The sequence below is a fragment of the Siphateles boraxobius genome, unplaced genomic scaffold (genome assembly GCF_051911475.1).
Source record: "Siphateles boraxobius isolate OS27281-9 unplaced genomic scaffold, OSU_SipBor_1 46, whole genome shotgun sequence".
Taxonomy (NCBI): domain Eukaryota; kingdom Metazoa; phylum Chordata; class Actinopteri; order Cypriniformes; family Leuciscidae; genus Siphateles; species Siphateles boraxobius.
The window spans coordinates 7,030,750-7,049,188 of NW_027509097.1; the positions used below are offsets into that span (position 1 = coordinate 7,030,750).

General features: G+C 38.4%; 1 protein-coding gene across 10 annotated transcripts in view; it reads right to left on the reverse strand.

Annotated features, from left to right (window-relative positions):
- rbfox3a (RNA binding fox-1 homolog 3a) overlaps window positions 1–18,439 on the reverse strand; it is a 441,507-nt gene that overhangs the window by 40,500 nt on the left and 382,568 nt on the right. For 6 of the 10 annotated variants that reach the window (XM_077200542.1, XM_077200545.1, XM_077200543.1 and 3 more), the window contains 2 exons: window positions 13,417–13,665; window positions 1,344–1,490 (listed from right to left, as the gene is read on the reverse strand). In XM_077200542.1, the coding sequence (XP_077056657.1) occupies window positions 1,344–1,490; window positions 13,417–13,665 (396 nt within the window). Of the gene's footprint in view, window positions 1–1,343; window positions 1,491–12,506; window positions 12,558–13,416; window positions 13,666–18,439 lie in introns of all 10 variants that reach the window. The other 4 variants (XM_077200544.1, XM_077200538.1, XM_077200540.1 and 1 more) reach the window with 1 other exon arrangement.

Genomic DNA, 18,439 nt, shown 5'->3' on the forward strand with positions numbered 1-18,439 from the left:
TTTTTTTCTCCTCTGTACGCTGCCTGCAGCCTCCAGTAACAAGCTGCCAGTGTTTAACGCCGCTCCCTTGCTGGCTGCTGTTAATTCAAAGGTATGGTGGAGTTTAACTGTACGAGTCCTTGAGTCTTATAGAGATTGCTGGTTAAAGAAAGCTCCAAGTCGGTCATTAGTTTTGTGTTTTATTCTAGCCGAGAGTGCTTACATCTAAACACAGATTGAGGGGCAGTAGTTGTGGATAAAACGCTAAATAATGACCAACCATTACCAAGCCTGTAGCTGGTCTCAGTATAATAAAACTTTTTGATTGAATAACTTGAATAATTGAACCCTTGTTTAAAAAAAGTTCTGATCCCTTGTCACATACTAAATACGGAAACTAAAGCTACTATAATGCAGTTAAATCCTTTAGCACTTTATCATGCTCTTTCTAGCCTCGGAGGGATAAACAGAAAAAATTGAAAAACAAGAAAAAAACTTAATAAAATAAAATATTTGGGCTACATGCTAATTATAGAGGTTTAGTCTTTAATTTTTTTTTATCACATTAATTGCATGGCAAGGCAATTAGTTAATAAAATGGATCACAATTAATCACATACATCAGTATTTGCAAAGAAAAGCCTTCATATGACTAACTGTTTGAGTTTACAATATGTAATGTCTCCAGATCCTTAACGGAATTAAAGAATAAATACTTGGAAAAAGTAAATGATTAAACTTTTACATTTAAAACAATTCTTGCAAAAGGTTAAACAGACTTTTTAGGGGTTACATAAATGCAATCCAATAATTGGTCTTAGCTATATAGTAAATAAATTAAACAAAATATTTATTGGTTTATAAAATACTACTGGCAAAATGGACAACGTGTACAGAATCTTTAACTACACATAGTTATATGAAATAAAGTCTTACACTTAGTTCTAAGCTATACGTGTTTGATTCACTAAAAAGAACTGACTCATGAGATTGATTCAAGTGGACTACACTTTTTGTTTTTGATTAACAAAAAAAAAATATCTCATACGGTTCATTTAATCAGGAATCAGACTACACTGGTTACACATGCCTTTCATTTATTGAAAAAAGGTCTTGAAAGATTAATTCATTCGGGAATTGGACTACACTGGCTGCAACTTAAATTAAAAATGCCCTAGTTTAGTTATACTAATGCATTACTTTAGTGGAGAAAAAAAAAAAACAGGCTACAACTACAATATCTAAACTGGTTTTTACACTGATGCATATAAGATCAAGGTCCTTGTCAAATTAAAACAGGATTGATGATCAGGCCTTCCTGAGAGACACAACCTGCTGCCATCTGGCTGAGGCCTGAGACTTACCCCGAACATTTGCCGGAGGTCTGGGTCACGGAAGCGGAAGGGAATGTTGGAGACGTGTAACCGTTTGGGCTGCTGCTTCTCCGAAGAGTCTGAGGGCTGGAGCTGAAGCTGCTGGGAGCCGTCTGTCTGCGCCACATCGTCCACTTGCTGAAAGACACACAAGCACAACTCTGTTAGTTCTTACCTCAAATGCTGTCACGGCCTGGAAAAAGTGCATCGGGCAACGGTTACAGAAGGTGAGCCACTGGGTGAGCAGGGGGAGATCAGGGTATGCTGGTGGCATATTACAAATTCCCTCTGCTCTGCCAACATTTGTATGTGGCGGTGAAGATTAAGGAAGCTGTCAGGAAGTGTGGATACAGATTTAAAGAGAAAAAAACTCTGACATGGGGAGACCAGAGAATGCATTTACTGAGCAGCCGCCTATAAAGACCTGAGGGAGAACGGGAGAGGGAGAGAGAAAGTAAGCGTAAAGTTGGTGTGCTCATCTGTCCATCATGTGGAGGAAATGGTAGTGACACAGCTGTGCTCAAGGATGGACTGCTGTCCGTGACACATTTATCTTTCACCTCACAAGCCCTGGTGCTCCAGCCTTCATCCCATTCTCACTATTTATCTCGCTGTCTTCTGAGCTTCATAAGACCTCATCTGACCAGCCACAGATCAGATGCCCTGTCATGCAGGGTGTGCAAAAATAAACCTGAATATGCTTCATGCAGTGGTGTTTCTACTGGAAATCAACCAATATTAACTGTCAAATATTACTGTAAAAGTCCAAGATGAGAACAAAAATGTTTTTCCTTTATCTTCGACAATATAGCTAAATAATCAGTACACTGTATACAGTGTAATATGCATTATTAATTTAATATAAACATTCATTTCAGTATTATAAATATTAATTTAAAATATTTAATATTAAATACTAGGGGAGAGTGGGGTGATTTGTGCCAGGGGGGAAGTTGATCCACCCCTTGTTTCTGGAAAACCATAGAAATTGGTCATGTGACCACATAATTTTGAAAAGCCATCCATTTTACATATCCTCCAAAGAAGAGAGACACATGGCATGAGATGTAAGGACATTTTAGCTCAAAAAACTGTTTTTTTCCTTTCAAAGTAAAATTTCTGTGATTAAGGTTTTTTGATTGTAGTGTCTGAACAATTATTGACAAGTTTGAAAACATTTCACACATGTTTTAGGGCTTTAGCAGGCTACACAATGAATCTATAGAGTTAGCATGATGTTAGCTCTTAACTGCTGGATCATGCTAGTTTTTCAAACTTGTGGGTCTGGGGTGATTTGTGCCAAAGGGCCTGGGTTAAATTGTGCCAGTGGCACCCCCACTTATAATTATTTTCAGCATATTATTAATTTGTAATTGTTCATTGTACTCTTACATTTTAGCGCTTAAACTATGTGACATTCTTTTAGACCAAAACTTGGTGGTACAGGTAGAAGGGAGCAGACGTTTATATTCCCCTGCAGAATTGAATAGTGGGATGTTAAGTAGTAGGCCAGACCACCTAGACCTACATACTCACAGGGGATAATCTGGAGAAGTGAGGAGATGGGCATGCCTCATCAGTGTTTGACTTAGGCCTACCTGCCATTTGTTTAATTTAGCTAACACTGATTTCAGTTTTGAATTTGCACTATGTTATTAAAGAGAAGTTTGATTAAGTTTGTAAGTGGCCTAAGACACAATAGGAGGTTTAGAGATTAGCCTAGTCACTTTATTCTTATATGTTACATAATAAACAGACAGCGATCTATGTCAACAGGCATCTATTGCCAAAGCCTTCAATCAGAAATATCCTATATTGTGTATTTAAGTGGACTTATTCCAACAGTTTAATAGGGTGACAATATCCAAATAAACCTTAAATTAGTATTTTTGTATTGAATTTGTCTTGCTTTCATATAGCATTACAGTTCATAACATTAAAAATGTTCTGTTTTACTTCAGAAATCACTGGCACAATTTACCCCAACGTATTCACCCCAAAGGCACAACTTACCCCGAACCAGGGGCAAGTTGTGCCACGAGACCACTTTTTCCCCAAAAGCTATATTTCTGAAACAATTTATTTCAGACCCAAAGTTATTGTTCTCAGGGATGCACCACATCCTGAAATATATGTACATCCTTAAGTTGAAGGCATTACTGTCATGGCCTCACTTTAAAGTCACTTTGAGTACAACTCACCCCACTTTCCTATTTATGACTTATATCAATAAAATATTTTAATTAACAAATGTGCTGTTTTTGGATTTTCTATGCAGATTTTAGAAGAAAATTTGTGCCGTGGATTAAACATGCTATACTTGGAAGAACAGCCGAAATGTGCTAAAATATTTAATAAACAAACACAAATGTAAAATTATCAGTCTAGTTAATTCAAATTCATATTATAATTTATACACTGTAAATTCAATCATACCAAATGTTATGAAACAATACAGAAAACAAAATAATAAATCAATATCTATAAAGAAAAATCTAACAAAATGCTCTTGAGGGAGGATCAGGTTAGTGCATAACTGAATTAATAATTAATCCAGATGTGATGCAATGGCTGACAGACTCTGCGTTTAAAAGTTTGTCTTGTTTTTCAGCCATTCTGTTCAGACATGTTCAATGAAGGAAAAAGCATGGTGAGCGCAGCACCCGAGCGGCAGCCCTTCATGTACATAATGAATTAGAAGAACACGGGAGCACAGATGAAGAGATGATGTCAGCTAAACTTCCCTCGGCTTAGCAGGATCAATGAGAGAGAAATGCTGAAGGCAGCTACATTTGGCTGGGCCCATAGACAGCTGTATACTAGAGCAGACTCGCACTGTAGCGAGACAGAGAGGAAGGAAGAAAAACAACGTAAGAAAGAACAAAAGAAAGGTTGTTGCTATGTGGTTGCTAGGGTGTTCTGCTGGGTTGCTAGGTGGTTACTTCCTGGCCTAAAACAGTGCAACCCAAAGTCTCTATGGTCACGTTCACACAACAACAGAATACGGTTGTCAGCTCTGTACTTGTTTCTTTAATACAGTTACGTTCACACAGTTCAGTTTATAGGAGTGACAAACGCATTCTATAACAACTCACACCTGTAAATTTTCATGACTCGCAACTGCATTCTCGGAAAACCTGCGGTGTGTGGGACTGGGACTAGCTGTCTGCCACGTCATACAGTATGAGAGAGCCACTCTTCGCCTGCACATACGCGTGCAGGATTTATTTGTGGTTTTGGTAACTTACAGGTCAGGGCTGTACGTTAACTTTTTTTTGCACATAGCACAGCACAGGCCAAACAGCACAAGTATAAAACGTCTGTTCCCTGAAAACAAACACATGGAGTTCATCACTTGAAGAGCCATGGATGTTCCATAAAGTGCACAAAGAATACAAACCATCACAAAAAATGTTTTTAGACAAACTTTTTATTTATTTGCATATATGTCGCACTGTACAGCCCTGCAGGTAATGTGTTATCTGAAGGTTTTAGTTCCAGTCAATAGGGAGTTTAAGCAACAGCTGCTTCTGTTCTTTACCTATATACCGGAGCTGTTCCCGTCAGTTTTGAGTTCTACGCTCCACTTAAATGATCCGCTCTCCACCGAGATATAAAAGCCTCTGTCGGTTAATGGAGATTTGACTAACTATTGGACTTTTGTCGTGTCAAAAGTGAGGGAAAGTTACTGGTAAGAGAATACGAGCTAGACTCACACAGACAGTATTTGCACATTCATACAGACAGTATTCGAAATGCTACTGTAAGTTGCTGAGTTAATGGGACATTTCAGGATTCACACCTGTAAATAAATGCAGTTGTCAATCCCAAAAGAAACTGACAGTGTGAACGTAGCCTATTAGAAATGGATCGGGGTCCTACAGGCTGAGTCTATGGGATATTTGTGCCTTTTACATCATCTGCCAGGTGAAAATTGGTCGGAAAAAAAAGTCACTTAGAAAAGTAAAGCTGCATGATTTGAGGCATCATGTCCGCAGCACAAACAGTGAGGATGTTAATAATAAAACCCCTAACTCTAAACAATAGTAGCAGACTTACAGTAAATACTTTAAACAAGTAAATGGTGTATGACAGGCTGGTGAGATGGCAAAGGTTTTGGCTAAGCCCAAAACAGGCCAGAAAATAGACCTACATTTTTCAAACTTTTGCCACATAAATGAGCTCAAATGAATTCTGAATTCAGATAAGAGATAAAAAAACTGATGAATAAAAACTTCCTCATGCATGATGTCTGGGGATCCTATTGAATTGGGTTGGCAATGATTTTTGGTAGTATTCAGATTTAACTGTACATTTCTAAGCATGTTTTTCTTTTATTTCACGTACACAGTTAATTATAATAAGTGGGCAAGACAAATTCCCCCTCATTAAGCACAAAACACACAAGAGATATGAATCATAGAAGACAGCAATATATCATGTATTAGGTAATGAAGATATAATGAGATATCTATCACTCCATCCCTTTTCGCTCGCACCCTGACAGAGAAAAATAGAGGAAAAAGGCGAAGTAAATGCAATTATGTAGACACAGCTAAGAACATAATACTAACTCAAATGCAAAAGATTTGGACCTGCAAGGTGTTCATTTTTCCACTCATTACCGAGAGAAGGTGAAAAATGGCATGATAAAATATCAGCTGAAATGAGATTTTAAAGTTTAACTCACTGAAGAATATCATTATTGCAGAGGACATATGTCTTTACAGGGGAAATTACAGTAGTAACATGAGAGAAGCAACTTTACAATTCTATGGGTCTTGCAGATTTATCTTTTTCGTTATTAACAGATTTTTTTAACAAGTAGACAAGCATCTTTACATCTTACATGCTTATCTAATATTTGTTCAAGCAACCTTACTGAAAGAAAAAAAATATTAATTTTAACCTTACAGTGGCTACAACATGACTAGCTCTACCAAAGGCAATTTTTAAGGGAAAACAAACACAAAGCTAAGAGTAAAAATTTTCCTGTTACAGGACGACGCTCCAAACAAATGAATGTATCATACAGTATGCACAATCACAGCGCCACACAGCAAGGCTGGATTATGGTGGTCCAACACAAATAATTACCTAAATCTAAACTAAAATAAAGATACAAGAGCTGTCATTGTGGCTTAAAGGTATAGTTCACCCGAAAATGAAAATTGTCATTTAATCACCCTTACGTCCAAGTTCCAAACCTGTTTGATATCCTTCTGCAGGAAATTTTGTTTGAAAAGGGTGTCAGTCCATACAATGCCATACAAAGTCTTTTTTTTTTATCTTGTCCACTGTTGTTTTAGACCCCACTGATTTTCATTGTATGGACAAAACCAATTAAAATACAGTTCAACATATCTTCTTTTGTGCTTTGAAAAGAAAGAGATTCATACAGGTTTGTAATGACATGAGGGCGAGTAAATGATGACAAAATATTATTTTTTTGTTGAACCATCACTTTAAATGGGCCAGACTGAACTTTTCTCCCTTTTTAATGTACATTTATTTTGTATTTAAATGTAGTTCCATTAGCCAGTCAACTAGTCCCGGTGCTCCCTATGAATGATGTGCTCAAATATTGTCAAACATACACCCCACTACAAGTCACATGGTCAGTCAGTATTATTTGGGAATGATGAACGGAACAGGACTGAACTAGTTGTCTGCCATGTCATACAGTGCGAGTGAGCAATTCTGAGCTGCACAAACGCATGTTTACCGAGTGTTGAATGGTCATAATAGTGTGACCATTCACATGGTCAATCATTCTTATTTGGGAACGATGAAGGTAAGTTTGAACTCTTGCTACAGGTAATACAGCAAAACAACAGCAAAACCTCTGAACCATTAAATGTCGAGGGTCACCAACTTCTGCTTTTTCCATCTGACAACTTCCTCATCTTCTCTAATGCACAGACTCTCCCAATGGGCTCTCCAGGGTCTCTGTGAGAGGACACCATGTTTACCAGCACATTGGCACCATCAATCATCGCAGCTATTTAGACAGTCAAGCCCTGTTAAGATAAAGCACACGGGTCGGCTCTGGATCCACACAGCCTGTCGTCCTGCCCCTTGTGTATGCAGCCTGAGGTCGGCGAGCAGCGGAGGCCCGTAGCCCCTGCCTGATGGTGGTAGATGGAAAGCTGAGCAGATGGATGGGCAAGCGGAGGTGCAATTACCCCCTGGTGCCCCCGCTCCCTGGGCTGCACCTCTTCCCGCTCCCTCATCCTCATCCATCATGCCGGTGCCATCGGTCATTCACATGCTCTGTCTGCAGTCGCTCTGGAGAGAGCCGAGCTATCTATCATGTCTAACAGGTGAGTGGTGCGAAGGCGCGGACTCGCCCATTACCGACCGGCGGAGCGTGGCCTCTGAGACCCTCAGATTCCTCGTTCTGTCCAACCAAGAGCTGGAGAGAAGGATGAGGGCTTTGATTTGCTTACTTTATGAGAACAAGTATTGACTAGGTCTTCTCAGATGTAAGTCATCATGTAGCAACGCGGAGCAGCGAGTAACAGACAGTGATAAAAATGAAGCGAAATCGCGGGGCTACTTCGCATTCATCTTGTACGCTTGGCTTAAAAAGAGGACAATTGTTTTGCCATAACAAGTGCTTTGTAAAACACACAGTCCGGCTCGCTCACTCTCGACTATAATGATATAATCTCTCTGGCTTTATTCGGAACACTTCTCCTGCTCTTGAGCATGGCAGCTTGGAGTGCTCTTCTCTGGAGGACTTGACACCAGGCCAGGAGAGGGAGAGGGAGAGGAGAGGTACACGTTCGAGACGCTGCACTCCAGGTTTGGATCTAATTATCTCATCGTCACTGCTAAGCAGCCATCTACAGGGGGTTCGTCAGCGCAATTTGCCTTTTAATTTGTGTTAATTGCATGTTAATTATATTGCAGCTAGCATGGGCAGCATCTGTCTCTTTCAGAGACAAGGTTTCAGAGGGTTTTGCTCTCCCAAGTTCCACAGACGAGGTGAAAAGTAATTAAAAGTGTTCGGCGTTCGAGGCGGAGGCAAACTCACTGCTCACTCGGGTTGCCAGGTCGCTCTCTGGAGGACGTCGCGAGATGTTTAGGTGGAGGATTTGATGTCTTTCTTGTACATACAGATAGACTATAACCCTCTCTCCAGCACTCCATTTACCAGGAAGACAATGTGGAGGAGCTAAGTAACCTGCATTCGGGTCTTAGAAGGTGGATCCTGCCAAAAAGCTAATAGTAAATCCATATGGGAGGATTTTATGGTCAGCTAAGAAAAGCTCCCCAAATTAACCCCAAGTAGGTATATTAGCCCCTCTAAAGGTTTATGACAGCCAATTACTACAACTGAAGTCAGGAATGTTACACAATGTTCCATTTGCCGGGGTCTGGGATTAAGTATGCCAAATGATTTACTGAATGACAAATGTGGAAAATTTAGCGCTCTAACATATTCTGTACAGGACTTTTTTTGTAAACATGCGTCATTTCAAGTTTCAATTGATTGTTCCCACATGCAACCTGAAAACAATTGCTAAATGTGTGAACTAAAAAAGAGGTTTTCAAAGCAGTCGGCCGCAAGGTGATGCTACAGAAAAATTAGACCACGTATTTTTTGGGCTTTCAAAGTTAATGTTTGATTAAGATTTAAGATGTTTAAAGTAACGATTTATCTACATTCATGAAATTTAGAACTATAATATAAAAGCTATCTCATTCTGATTTCTAAAGGCCAGTAAGAAATGATTAAAATTAATTGCTATTATTTTAATTCTATTGACAGCACTAGTTTTAAACAGGAAGGAATAAAATAAAAACATTTAAGTAATTAAAATAACATTTTAATATCTGCCATTTTTGCTTTAGTAAAATGGCAGTATAAAAGCCATTTGTCTTTGACATGCCACACCTAATAATTTATATACAAAAATATATAGCTGGCATTATAATAATATAATAATAATAATAATACATTTTATTTATAATGTGCTTTTCTTAAACCCATTATATATAGATCCCTCAAAAGGAGATCATCAATCTTCTCATTTGAGTTTTCTTGCTAGACTTCCCAAATGCTGGACTACAATCATTCCATGCAGCCGATGCGCTTCTTGTTTCCATTCCTGTTGTAGAGGAGCAACTTCCCTGCAATTCACGTTCCACAAGGAAAGGAGCAGCCAAGCAGCACCAAGAAATAATTGCCTGAACATTATCATACACCACCACATTGGACCTTACACCCTCCTTTACCACAACGTCAGAGAAGGCTTGTGTTTGCACACATGCGTGTGTGCTTGTGTTAGTATGTGAAGTTCGGTTGGGAATGAGTCCTGCTAAATCGTTTCTATTGCCGCACTCATTCAGTGTTATCTGCAAATCACGTTCAAAGTGCTCAGCTCAGCACTTCCCCCTTCAGAATGCCCCTACAACCACATAATTGAAACTATCTGATTGGAAAGCTGCCAAGCAGGTAGATTACATCCGATTAGGGCCAAACCAGCGCTTCACTTAAAGGGATTAGCTTGAGCCGCTTTATATTTTTTTTGTTCTTCCACACTTGTGCTACCCTCCCCTCCGATCTCATCATCCCTGCCTCCCACTGAGATGCGAATACAAACCGTCACCTGTCACCTAGAAAGAAGACACTGGCCTTTCAGTCTTGTGCAAAGCTCTAATTAATTAGACATGGTATAATCTGACTCACAACAAGTTTAGCCGGTAACAAATATGGAGGCTTAAAGAGCGCATAGACCTGCAGTACTATTATCAATGGCACAGTAAAAACTACTCAGGGAAGGCTGCCAAGAATAAGTGCAGGAAATAATGGCATTCCCTTAATAACATAACATCACGCTTCTTTGAGCAGTACGGCGGCTGTGTTTAAGCAAGTTGCAAATCACAGTTTAGACAATCCCACCGAAGGCAATATGACAGTCGTAGTGGAAAACTGTTAGCACGTACCCTAAAGAGAGCTAAGTAGTCTTTTATCGCAGAGTTACCGAGCATCTAGAGTCTGTGCTGTTGTGATGATGTGATCTGATATGGGATCTGATGTGATTACCGTCCACTCTCTGAGGTGTAGTGTTCCTTCTTTGCTAATGATTCTCCACAGGGAGAGAGAAAATAGGGAGAAAGGAAGAATTTCCCTGGTGGGTTTGGGCAGAATGACAGTTTAAGTACATCCTCCAATCGAGCTGTAGATTAGCCCATGCAGCCAGAGCTAAGGTGCCTTTACTGGGCCTGTCAGCATCGCTTCCCTGCGATCTGCTGAGCGTGGGATTATATCTCCTTCCTTTAAACCACACCACCTCAGAGATTTACACATATCCCAATCAGAAAGAGAAAAAGATTAGATTTTTCATCCATTCTCCACCCCCCCAGTAGGCCAAGAAGACCTTGTACTTCTTTTTGCATTGAAGAAAAGTTTTATGCTCTTTAAATTCTCTATCCCACCCTTCTCTAATGCCTTTTCTCTGGCTGTGTTAATTTCACTTTCTAGTTACCTATGAAGTGAATAAGGGCAAATTTGGGGTCTATCTTAAAAAAAAGGTGTCTATCAATAACAACATTAAATATATTTTTAATGTAAGAAATACAATAGATTAGCAACAATGACAACAATAACTTAGATACTGTATTTATTTGCTTACCTAGACAAAGTTAGGGCACATTGGGCAAAATTATCCAAAATTTGATCTGATCCTCAAGTATTTTACAAGGACCACAGTAAAGAATGATTCTCACGCCCTGAAACCAGCCTTTTATATAAAATCTAATCAAATCTAAGTGCTAAAATAAAACATTTAAAAGACTCTCAGGGAATCATCTGTCCTTTTTTGTAAATGTATGTGTTAATCAAAGGCCTGAACCAAGAAAGGGTAGAGCAAACAGAAAAAAAACACAACTTACCCACGGGACCGGGTCTAAGGACAGTCTCTCCTCTCAGAGTTTCTTTTATTTCATCATGTGCTTGTCATATGCTCAGATAGAGCACTCGTTAAGTGGTCCATTGAGACTTTTGTGATATTGTTAGCCATGGTAAATGGCTCCATGGGGTTTAAGATATGGAGCCATGTGATAGCCATGGCTTAAAGCTCAATAAAATGGAGAGAGAAAGCAGAAGAATTCTTTAAATGGAGAAGGATGTTTTTTCTCTAAATGTCTCTTATTTAGTTCTGTCCTTTTATCTTTATAGTTCTTTAAATTCGGAACTCTTCTATTTCCAAGCACCAATTTCTCTTTATCTGAATGCAGAAATGTTAAAAATGGGATGTTAGAGTCTTGTAGAGTATTTGTGTAATAACACAGGCTTTCTATCTACATCTTATAAAATATAAGATAGTATTACATTGTGATTTTGTTCCTTATATGACTCAGTTCCGGAGAAGAAAAACTGCAGATAAACAGAAAAACTGCAGATAATCATCTTATGTTATATTTTCCATTGAGGTAAATGTCATTAGAAGACTTGCAAGTTGCAACAGTTTCCTTTAGTAGACATTTTCTATATCTTGATCTGATCACTTACACCAACAAGCATTAGACTATTTTTCTGACAATTTTACTAAATCAAGTCTTAAGTTGCAGCTCCTAATAAAAAAGAAGTTCCGGCCAACCAGGGTTAATATTGTTAACTAAAATTTAAACTGTTAAAAACATTTACATAAACAGCTCCTCTTAATTGTGGTGTCCCTCAAGGCTCTATTTTTGTTCCAATTTTATTCTCCTTGTATATGCTTCCTTTGTTTTAAAAACATGGTATCTATTTTCATTGTTATCCTGACGATAGCCAAATCTATCTGCCCCAGGGATCTAATGAGAGGGGTTTGGATACTCTGTTGGCTTATTTTCGCTGATGTAAAGGCCTGGATGTTCTTAAATTTTCTTCACTCAATGAAGGCAAAACATATAGTAGGGATAGTAGTTTTTGAATCCTCTGAAGCTGTCAGCTCACCTTGTTTAAACTTTGTCATTTGACTCCATTTGTTAAACCATTAGTGAAGAATTCGGGACTGTTCTTTGATAGTGCTCTTAAATGTGACAAATCTTTGAGTCCAAGCTAAGGTACAATATTTTCTTGCTAAGGATTTTGAAAAAGTGATTCATGCTTTTATTTCAACAGGACTTGATTATTGTAATTCAATTTATATGGATATTTACCAAGCATCTCTGGCCCATCTGCAAATGGTACAGAATGCAGCTGCCAGGCTCCTATAGGTGGGAATGAGAGCACATTACTTGATTACTTGAAGTGTTGTTACTGGACTTTAAATCCTTGAACAGAATTTCACCTGCATACATTTCTGACCTAGTATCTGTTCCCAATCCAGTAGGGTCTCTAAGTTTATCCAACCAGAGACTGCTACCTGTAAATGCTCCTCCTACCCTAAATGATTTAAAAACATACACATTTTCTCTGCCTTTTAATCATACCCTATTTGTATAGTTTCTGGTCTTGTTTGCAATTGTAATCTGTTATGGGGTATATGGTTTTAATTTTGTGGTTATTTGAAATTGTACAGCACTTTGGTCAACAATCAATGTTTTTAATGGTGCTATATAGATATGCAGTTGACATTGACATTTTTGTTCATTGAAATAAAGCTGAAATAAAATACAATAAGAATATTAGATGGGGAGGGGAACTAAATGAAAATTAGAAATGTTGCCTTGGCAAGTAACTGAAATAAGTTGAAGCACTAAAATGGCTAATTGGAAATAAATAAAAACTAAAACTGAACCAAAACTGAAATGAAATAAAATAAAACCTAAGTTTAAAGTAATAAAGTAAACCTAAGTAAAGTAATAATAATAACAATAATAATAATTTAAAAAATAACACTTCACAAAAATACAAAAATTAATACTAAATTTACAAATAATTATAAAATTACAATTAAAACAAAATATAAAAATCTAATTAAAAATATTACTAAAAACTATAACAGTATATGCATAATACTGAAATAACACTGCAGCCAACTACAGCATTTTATTTACTTTTTTTTACTAGAATATAGAAATAAAATAAAATAAATAAAATAAAAGATATGCTGCTAATAGTACTCACTGGTATGCTGCTAGTCCCTGTAAGGGAAGGCGTGCTGCTGTCAGTGCCAGGTGGCTCGCTGTGTGTCTGTGTGGGTGTGTAGATAGTGAGGGCTGCAGCGTGCTCAGGGACCGGACTGGGCCCCGTGTAGTCCTGCCCAGGGTGGGTGTATTCGCCAGGCAACCCGTTCTGAGGTGGAGGGGGAGGATACTGAGCTGGGGCGTACGGCTGAGCCATGGCTTCTGGGGGAGCTGGGGCCTCCTGGTTACCCTGGAAATAAAGAAAAAGAGAGATTCTATCAGTTTTACTCTTACGCATCTCATACTAATCCAGTTTCTCTGGCTGTTGAAGGAACAATGCCTGCAATGAGACGTGACAAAAGCGATCATCGCCCTGTATGTCTGGGTTGTGATGATAACATGATAGGAGAGAATGAAACCTAATTCCATGATAATGGCAGAACAACTTCTAGGACAACTACTGTACCTGACAACCTGAATCATACACCATGATAAGCCTTAGATATTAACGCCACTTATAGTGATAAAATCCAAGAACTGATACGAATCCCTGTTCCTGCTGCCGAGACAAATTTTCACCATTATTTGTGAGACACACTAATATTCACCTTTAAAATAATTATTCTTCAAAATATATCCTTTACTTATCTTCATGTTGTTCCAAATCTGTTAAATGTTAAAAGAAGAAATTGTGAAGAATCTTCACACAGCTATTTTACAGCAACAGTTACCAGACAACAGAGTAAAAAAAAAAGAAGCATAAAAGTAGTCCAAATTACTCACTGACACTGAATCAGACAGTTGAACTTCAGAATCAGATTCGTGAATGACTATTTATTTTGAGACCGTTCTTTTAAATAATTTAGACTGACTCTGTTCTCAAGTTCAGCTCACTCAATAATCCTCACTGAAGAGCATGTTTGTTTATCAGTGAATAACAACATGTCTCTGTTCCTCACACAAACAAAAACTAAGTCACATGACTTATTTTATGGTGCTTTTATGGTGTTTTTTGGACCTTGACAGATGTGGTGATGAACTGTCACTTGTAATGAAAAAATAAACAGAAAATAAATACAATAACAGCATACAAATTTGCAACAGCATGAGGGTGAGTAAATGATGACGACATTTTAATATTTGGTTGGGTTGTTCCTTCATGTGAAGCCGAGGCATGATTTTTCTTTGTCTTATCTGAGAGATGCGTGGGGTCCCGACTGCTGAATGGCTTTGTCTGGGCCCTATCATATCAGCTCTCAGAGAACATTAGAGGACTGCTTGATCATTACAAGACGACAAACTTACTTTATAGAGCAGCGCTCGATAGATTTGCAGCCCGAGCGACAGGGTTCTAAATTGCTCTCTTGGCAAGCAGCATGTGCGAGATCAATTAACTGATAAATTTTTGATTATAACCTTTGATTTAAATTACAGGTTTCTAATACAAGCTGCTGTTTCCCCTTTTCACGGCCTTTCTCGTATTTTGACTCATATTCACCTCCCTCTGTTTCACTCATTCAGTCTCACTTAAGCGCTTTCTCCCGCTCTCTGTCTCCGCGCTGGAATTAAATGAGTATCTACCCCCTCATTTAGGTCTCTGTGTGAAGAGGTGTCTTTCTTTCGCTCTGTGTATCAGCATGTAAATGAATGTGCTTTTTCTTTCTTCACATCCATTTCTCTCCATTGAAGAGGATGCAAATGAGATTCTTTACTCTGTTGCTTTCCCATTCGTTTTGAGTCACCGAAGAACACGATGTTTTCTAATCTTATCAGCGAACATTAGGATGTGCCGGCACGTCATTTTTCTCTCTTTCTCTGACAGGTGTCATCATTTGTGCTGGAGGAGGCTGACTTTGTGACGGTTTTTGGTGTGTAGCTTAAAGACCCAATGGAAAAAAAGTTTTTTTGCCCTGTGTTGACGTATTTCCTGTTGAAACAGGAACATTAAGAAGAGATCGTTTTTAGAAGTTAAAATAATATGCTATTAAAATAAAACAATATAAAATAATTTAAAAAAATAACATTTCATTTGAAAAAATATGTAAAATAAAGCTACAGCAACAGACATGAAATAAAGGTAAAAAAAAACTTTTTATTTCATTTGGGTCTGTAAACTAGTGTTTATGCGCATGAAAGTGTGTACAGATGGTCAGATGGCTTATTTTAGGGAGTGTGTGCATTGTGAGATGATGAGAAGTACTCATTTGGACAGAATGCAGGTGTGTTAGTGTGTTAACGTTCAATGCCTAATCTCTCTGGTAGTGCATTGTGTGTGCGTGTTTGTAATGACAGATGACCTGGCTAATCTCAATGGTAAAACACTGTGTGTGATGACAGATGAGGGCTACTCTCTAGGGCAGAGTGCTATTGTCAGCACAGGTGCAACTGGGTCATCAGTACAAAGTATGCGTGTGTGTTTCTGTAAATGTGTGTTTGTGTACTGTACTGTACCTGTCTGAATCTTGCTATATAAAAGCTGCTTACCCCCAGGGACTCATATCAACGTATTAATCTTACACAAATTTAGAATTTTGGAGTTTGAACTCGTCCTGAGAGTTTAACCAACTTTTGGGTAATGGGATCTCTGTTACACTCACTTACTCTGCCTGCTCCTTAATTAATCAAAATCTGATAGGCTTAAAAAAAACACCAGGCACCCCTGGACACAAACGACTTCTTGTTTGGAACCACATTATAAGTTGAGCAAACAATACCATAACTGGATCTGATTTGACTTTGAATTGAGGTAGCAAACAAAATGTTTAATGTTTAACAAAAAAACTGAATGAAGTCAAATTAAAATGAACTGAAATTCCAAGAAACACACTCCTATATTTCTATTTATAACAAGAAAAAAGTAAAAAAACAAACAAACAAAAGTTAAAAATTTAAACAAACATATCAAATAAATATGAATGCAATGCTTTTATAAAAATACAATTAGTCTATCTAAATGTAGATAAAGTATTAAAAATAACAAAAATAATATATTACAATACTATTTTATTAAAAATGAAATTATTAAAATAAGATAAAATTGTTAGTATATATTTTAGTATAAAATATATATTATTATATAAAATAATATATTAAATGATTCAAATGAAAAAAGAAAATATAATCTCTGCTTGTGAGCTGTTGGCTCTCGAGGCTCTCGATATCCCAATCACATTCCCTTAACTTTCCTGTCTTTCTCAATTGTCTTTTAATATGGGCTAAAAAGGCCATAAATAAAATTACAAAAAGAGAAAATCTCAGCAGAATTTTGCTTCCTCCGCCTTTTCAGCCGCTGTCCATTACAGAAGGCCAATGAAGAGCCGTAGGAAACACAGAGCCTTTCTTTCCCATTTCTGCTTGATTGTTATTAACCTTTTTTCACTGACTAAGCAGCATTAGGCGGCAGCAGCAGCAGCTTTGGCCAGGGAGGGTTGCAGTTTAATAGAAGTGGGGAGAAATGCATTAATGTAAATGTAGTGGAAACAATGAGAGGCCTGGCCATTGACATGTTGGCAAACAAATGAGGCTGTCCTCACAATTAGAGTCAATGCTCCATTATCCAAATGAAAAAAGCACTCTTCCGTGGCCGAACGCCGATGGACAGGCATGGAGGGGTGAGAAGGAGTGAGGAAACAGGGGAATTTTTTTTCTTTCTATCTGTTTGCACTTCCTTACAATTGTCTCGAAGTACCAGGAGCTCAACCCAAGACGCTGATGCAACATCGAGCCCCATTTTGATGAAACATGTACAATTTTTGATACACAAACACACATGCCCATACATGCAACTCCAGTTATCTGGGGCGCCGAACTAAGTTTTGACAAGTGAGGGTGTTCTATTGATTTGATGTGGAAGTCTGTCTCTCTCATTATACATGTTCGTCCATCTAGCTCTGCATCTTGTTCTTTAATCCCCAAGTTGCACCACCCAGGCTGAGTCTTACTCTTTCCTAGTCAGACAGAGGGAAAAGGAGCGAGGCAGCCATAGCCTGGGGTGGATATTGTAATTCACTAAAACATTAAGCAGTATTGATGCAGCCCCCTGTCTCGAAGCGCTGATGGGGGTGTGGTCTGTCCAGCGGCATGAAAAACAGTAGATAAGCCTGACAGGGAGGGGTGGCCTCTGCTCCATCATGGGGTCTGGGCAGAAAGCAAGGTGGGGGGATTCAGCTGAGGTGCTCGCACGCCCATAAAGTCCTGGAAATGGCTTTCGCTTGAAATCACCTTATTATTGCCGTGTGTGTTGACTCCGCACTATGAAATATTCAGAGAGCTAAATGGACGAGTAAGCCACGTTTTCCAAAGATAAGATGAAGGATAGAGAGCGGCTTCCTTTGCATCTGGTGGGCTATGAGGCGGATGAAACAGTCAGTAATCCAGCCTCACATTTTTCGACACGTTTCTTTCCGGCTCTTGCACCTGCAAACATGATAATGTGCTTTATTTTCTCCGTCTTACACCTGTGCTGAAGGTGTTTGGTCTCTAAACCCGCCTGACCTCTGTTTTCTTGTTGTTTCTATGTGCATTATGTTTTTTTTTTTATAGAAGGTTAAGCGAAAATGACCTGAGAGAGCTGACGCCCAATTAGCTCCCATTAGATCTGCCTGCGGTCACAGAGAGCTTGAGTGATGACCTGAGCTTGTACCGTACTCCACCACAGACGCCGAGTGGATATGCTGTAAAACTGAACCTTTGGGACTGTCCGTCATCGCAGCGGTCAGAGAGTGACCACTACATGATGTGAGGTTACCGATGGATGAGAGAGACAGATGAGAGAGAAAAGTTGTGCTGAAATGTCTGAAGTCAGTTGAAAGAGTTCCTTAGAACTCTAGTGTGTGAGTCAATTGAGAAGCCTTTTCAATTCTAATGGAATTCCTGCTAACAGGATAAAGAATTGTAATTCCAATTTAAAGAATGAAAGAAAATCATACAGTAACAGCCAACTTGAAAAGGAAAGTCTGTAAAGACAAACTTTGAATGTTGCCATGATAAAGATTTGTTTGAAAAGTAAAAAAAAAAAAAAAAAA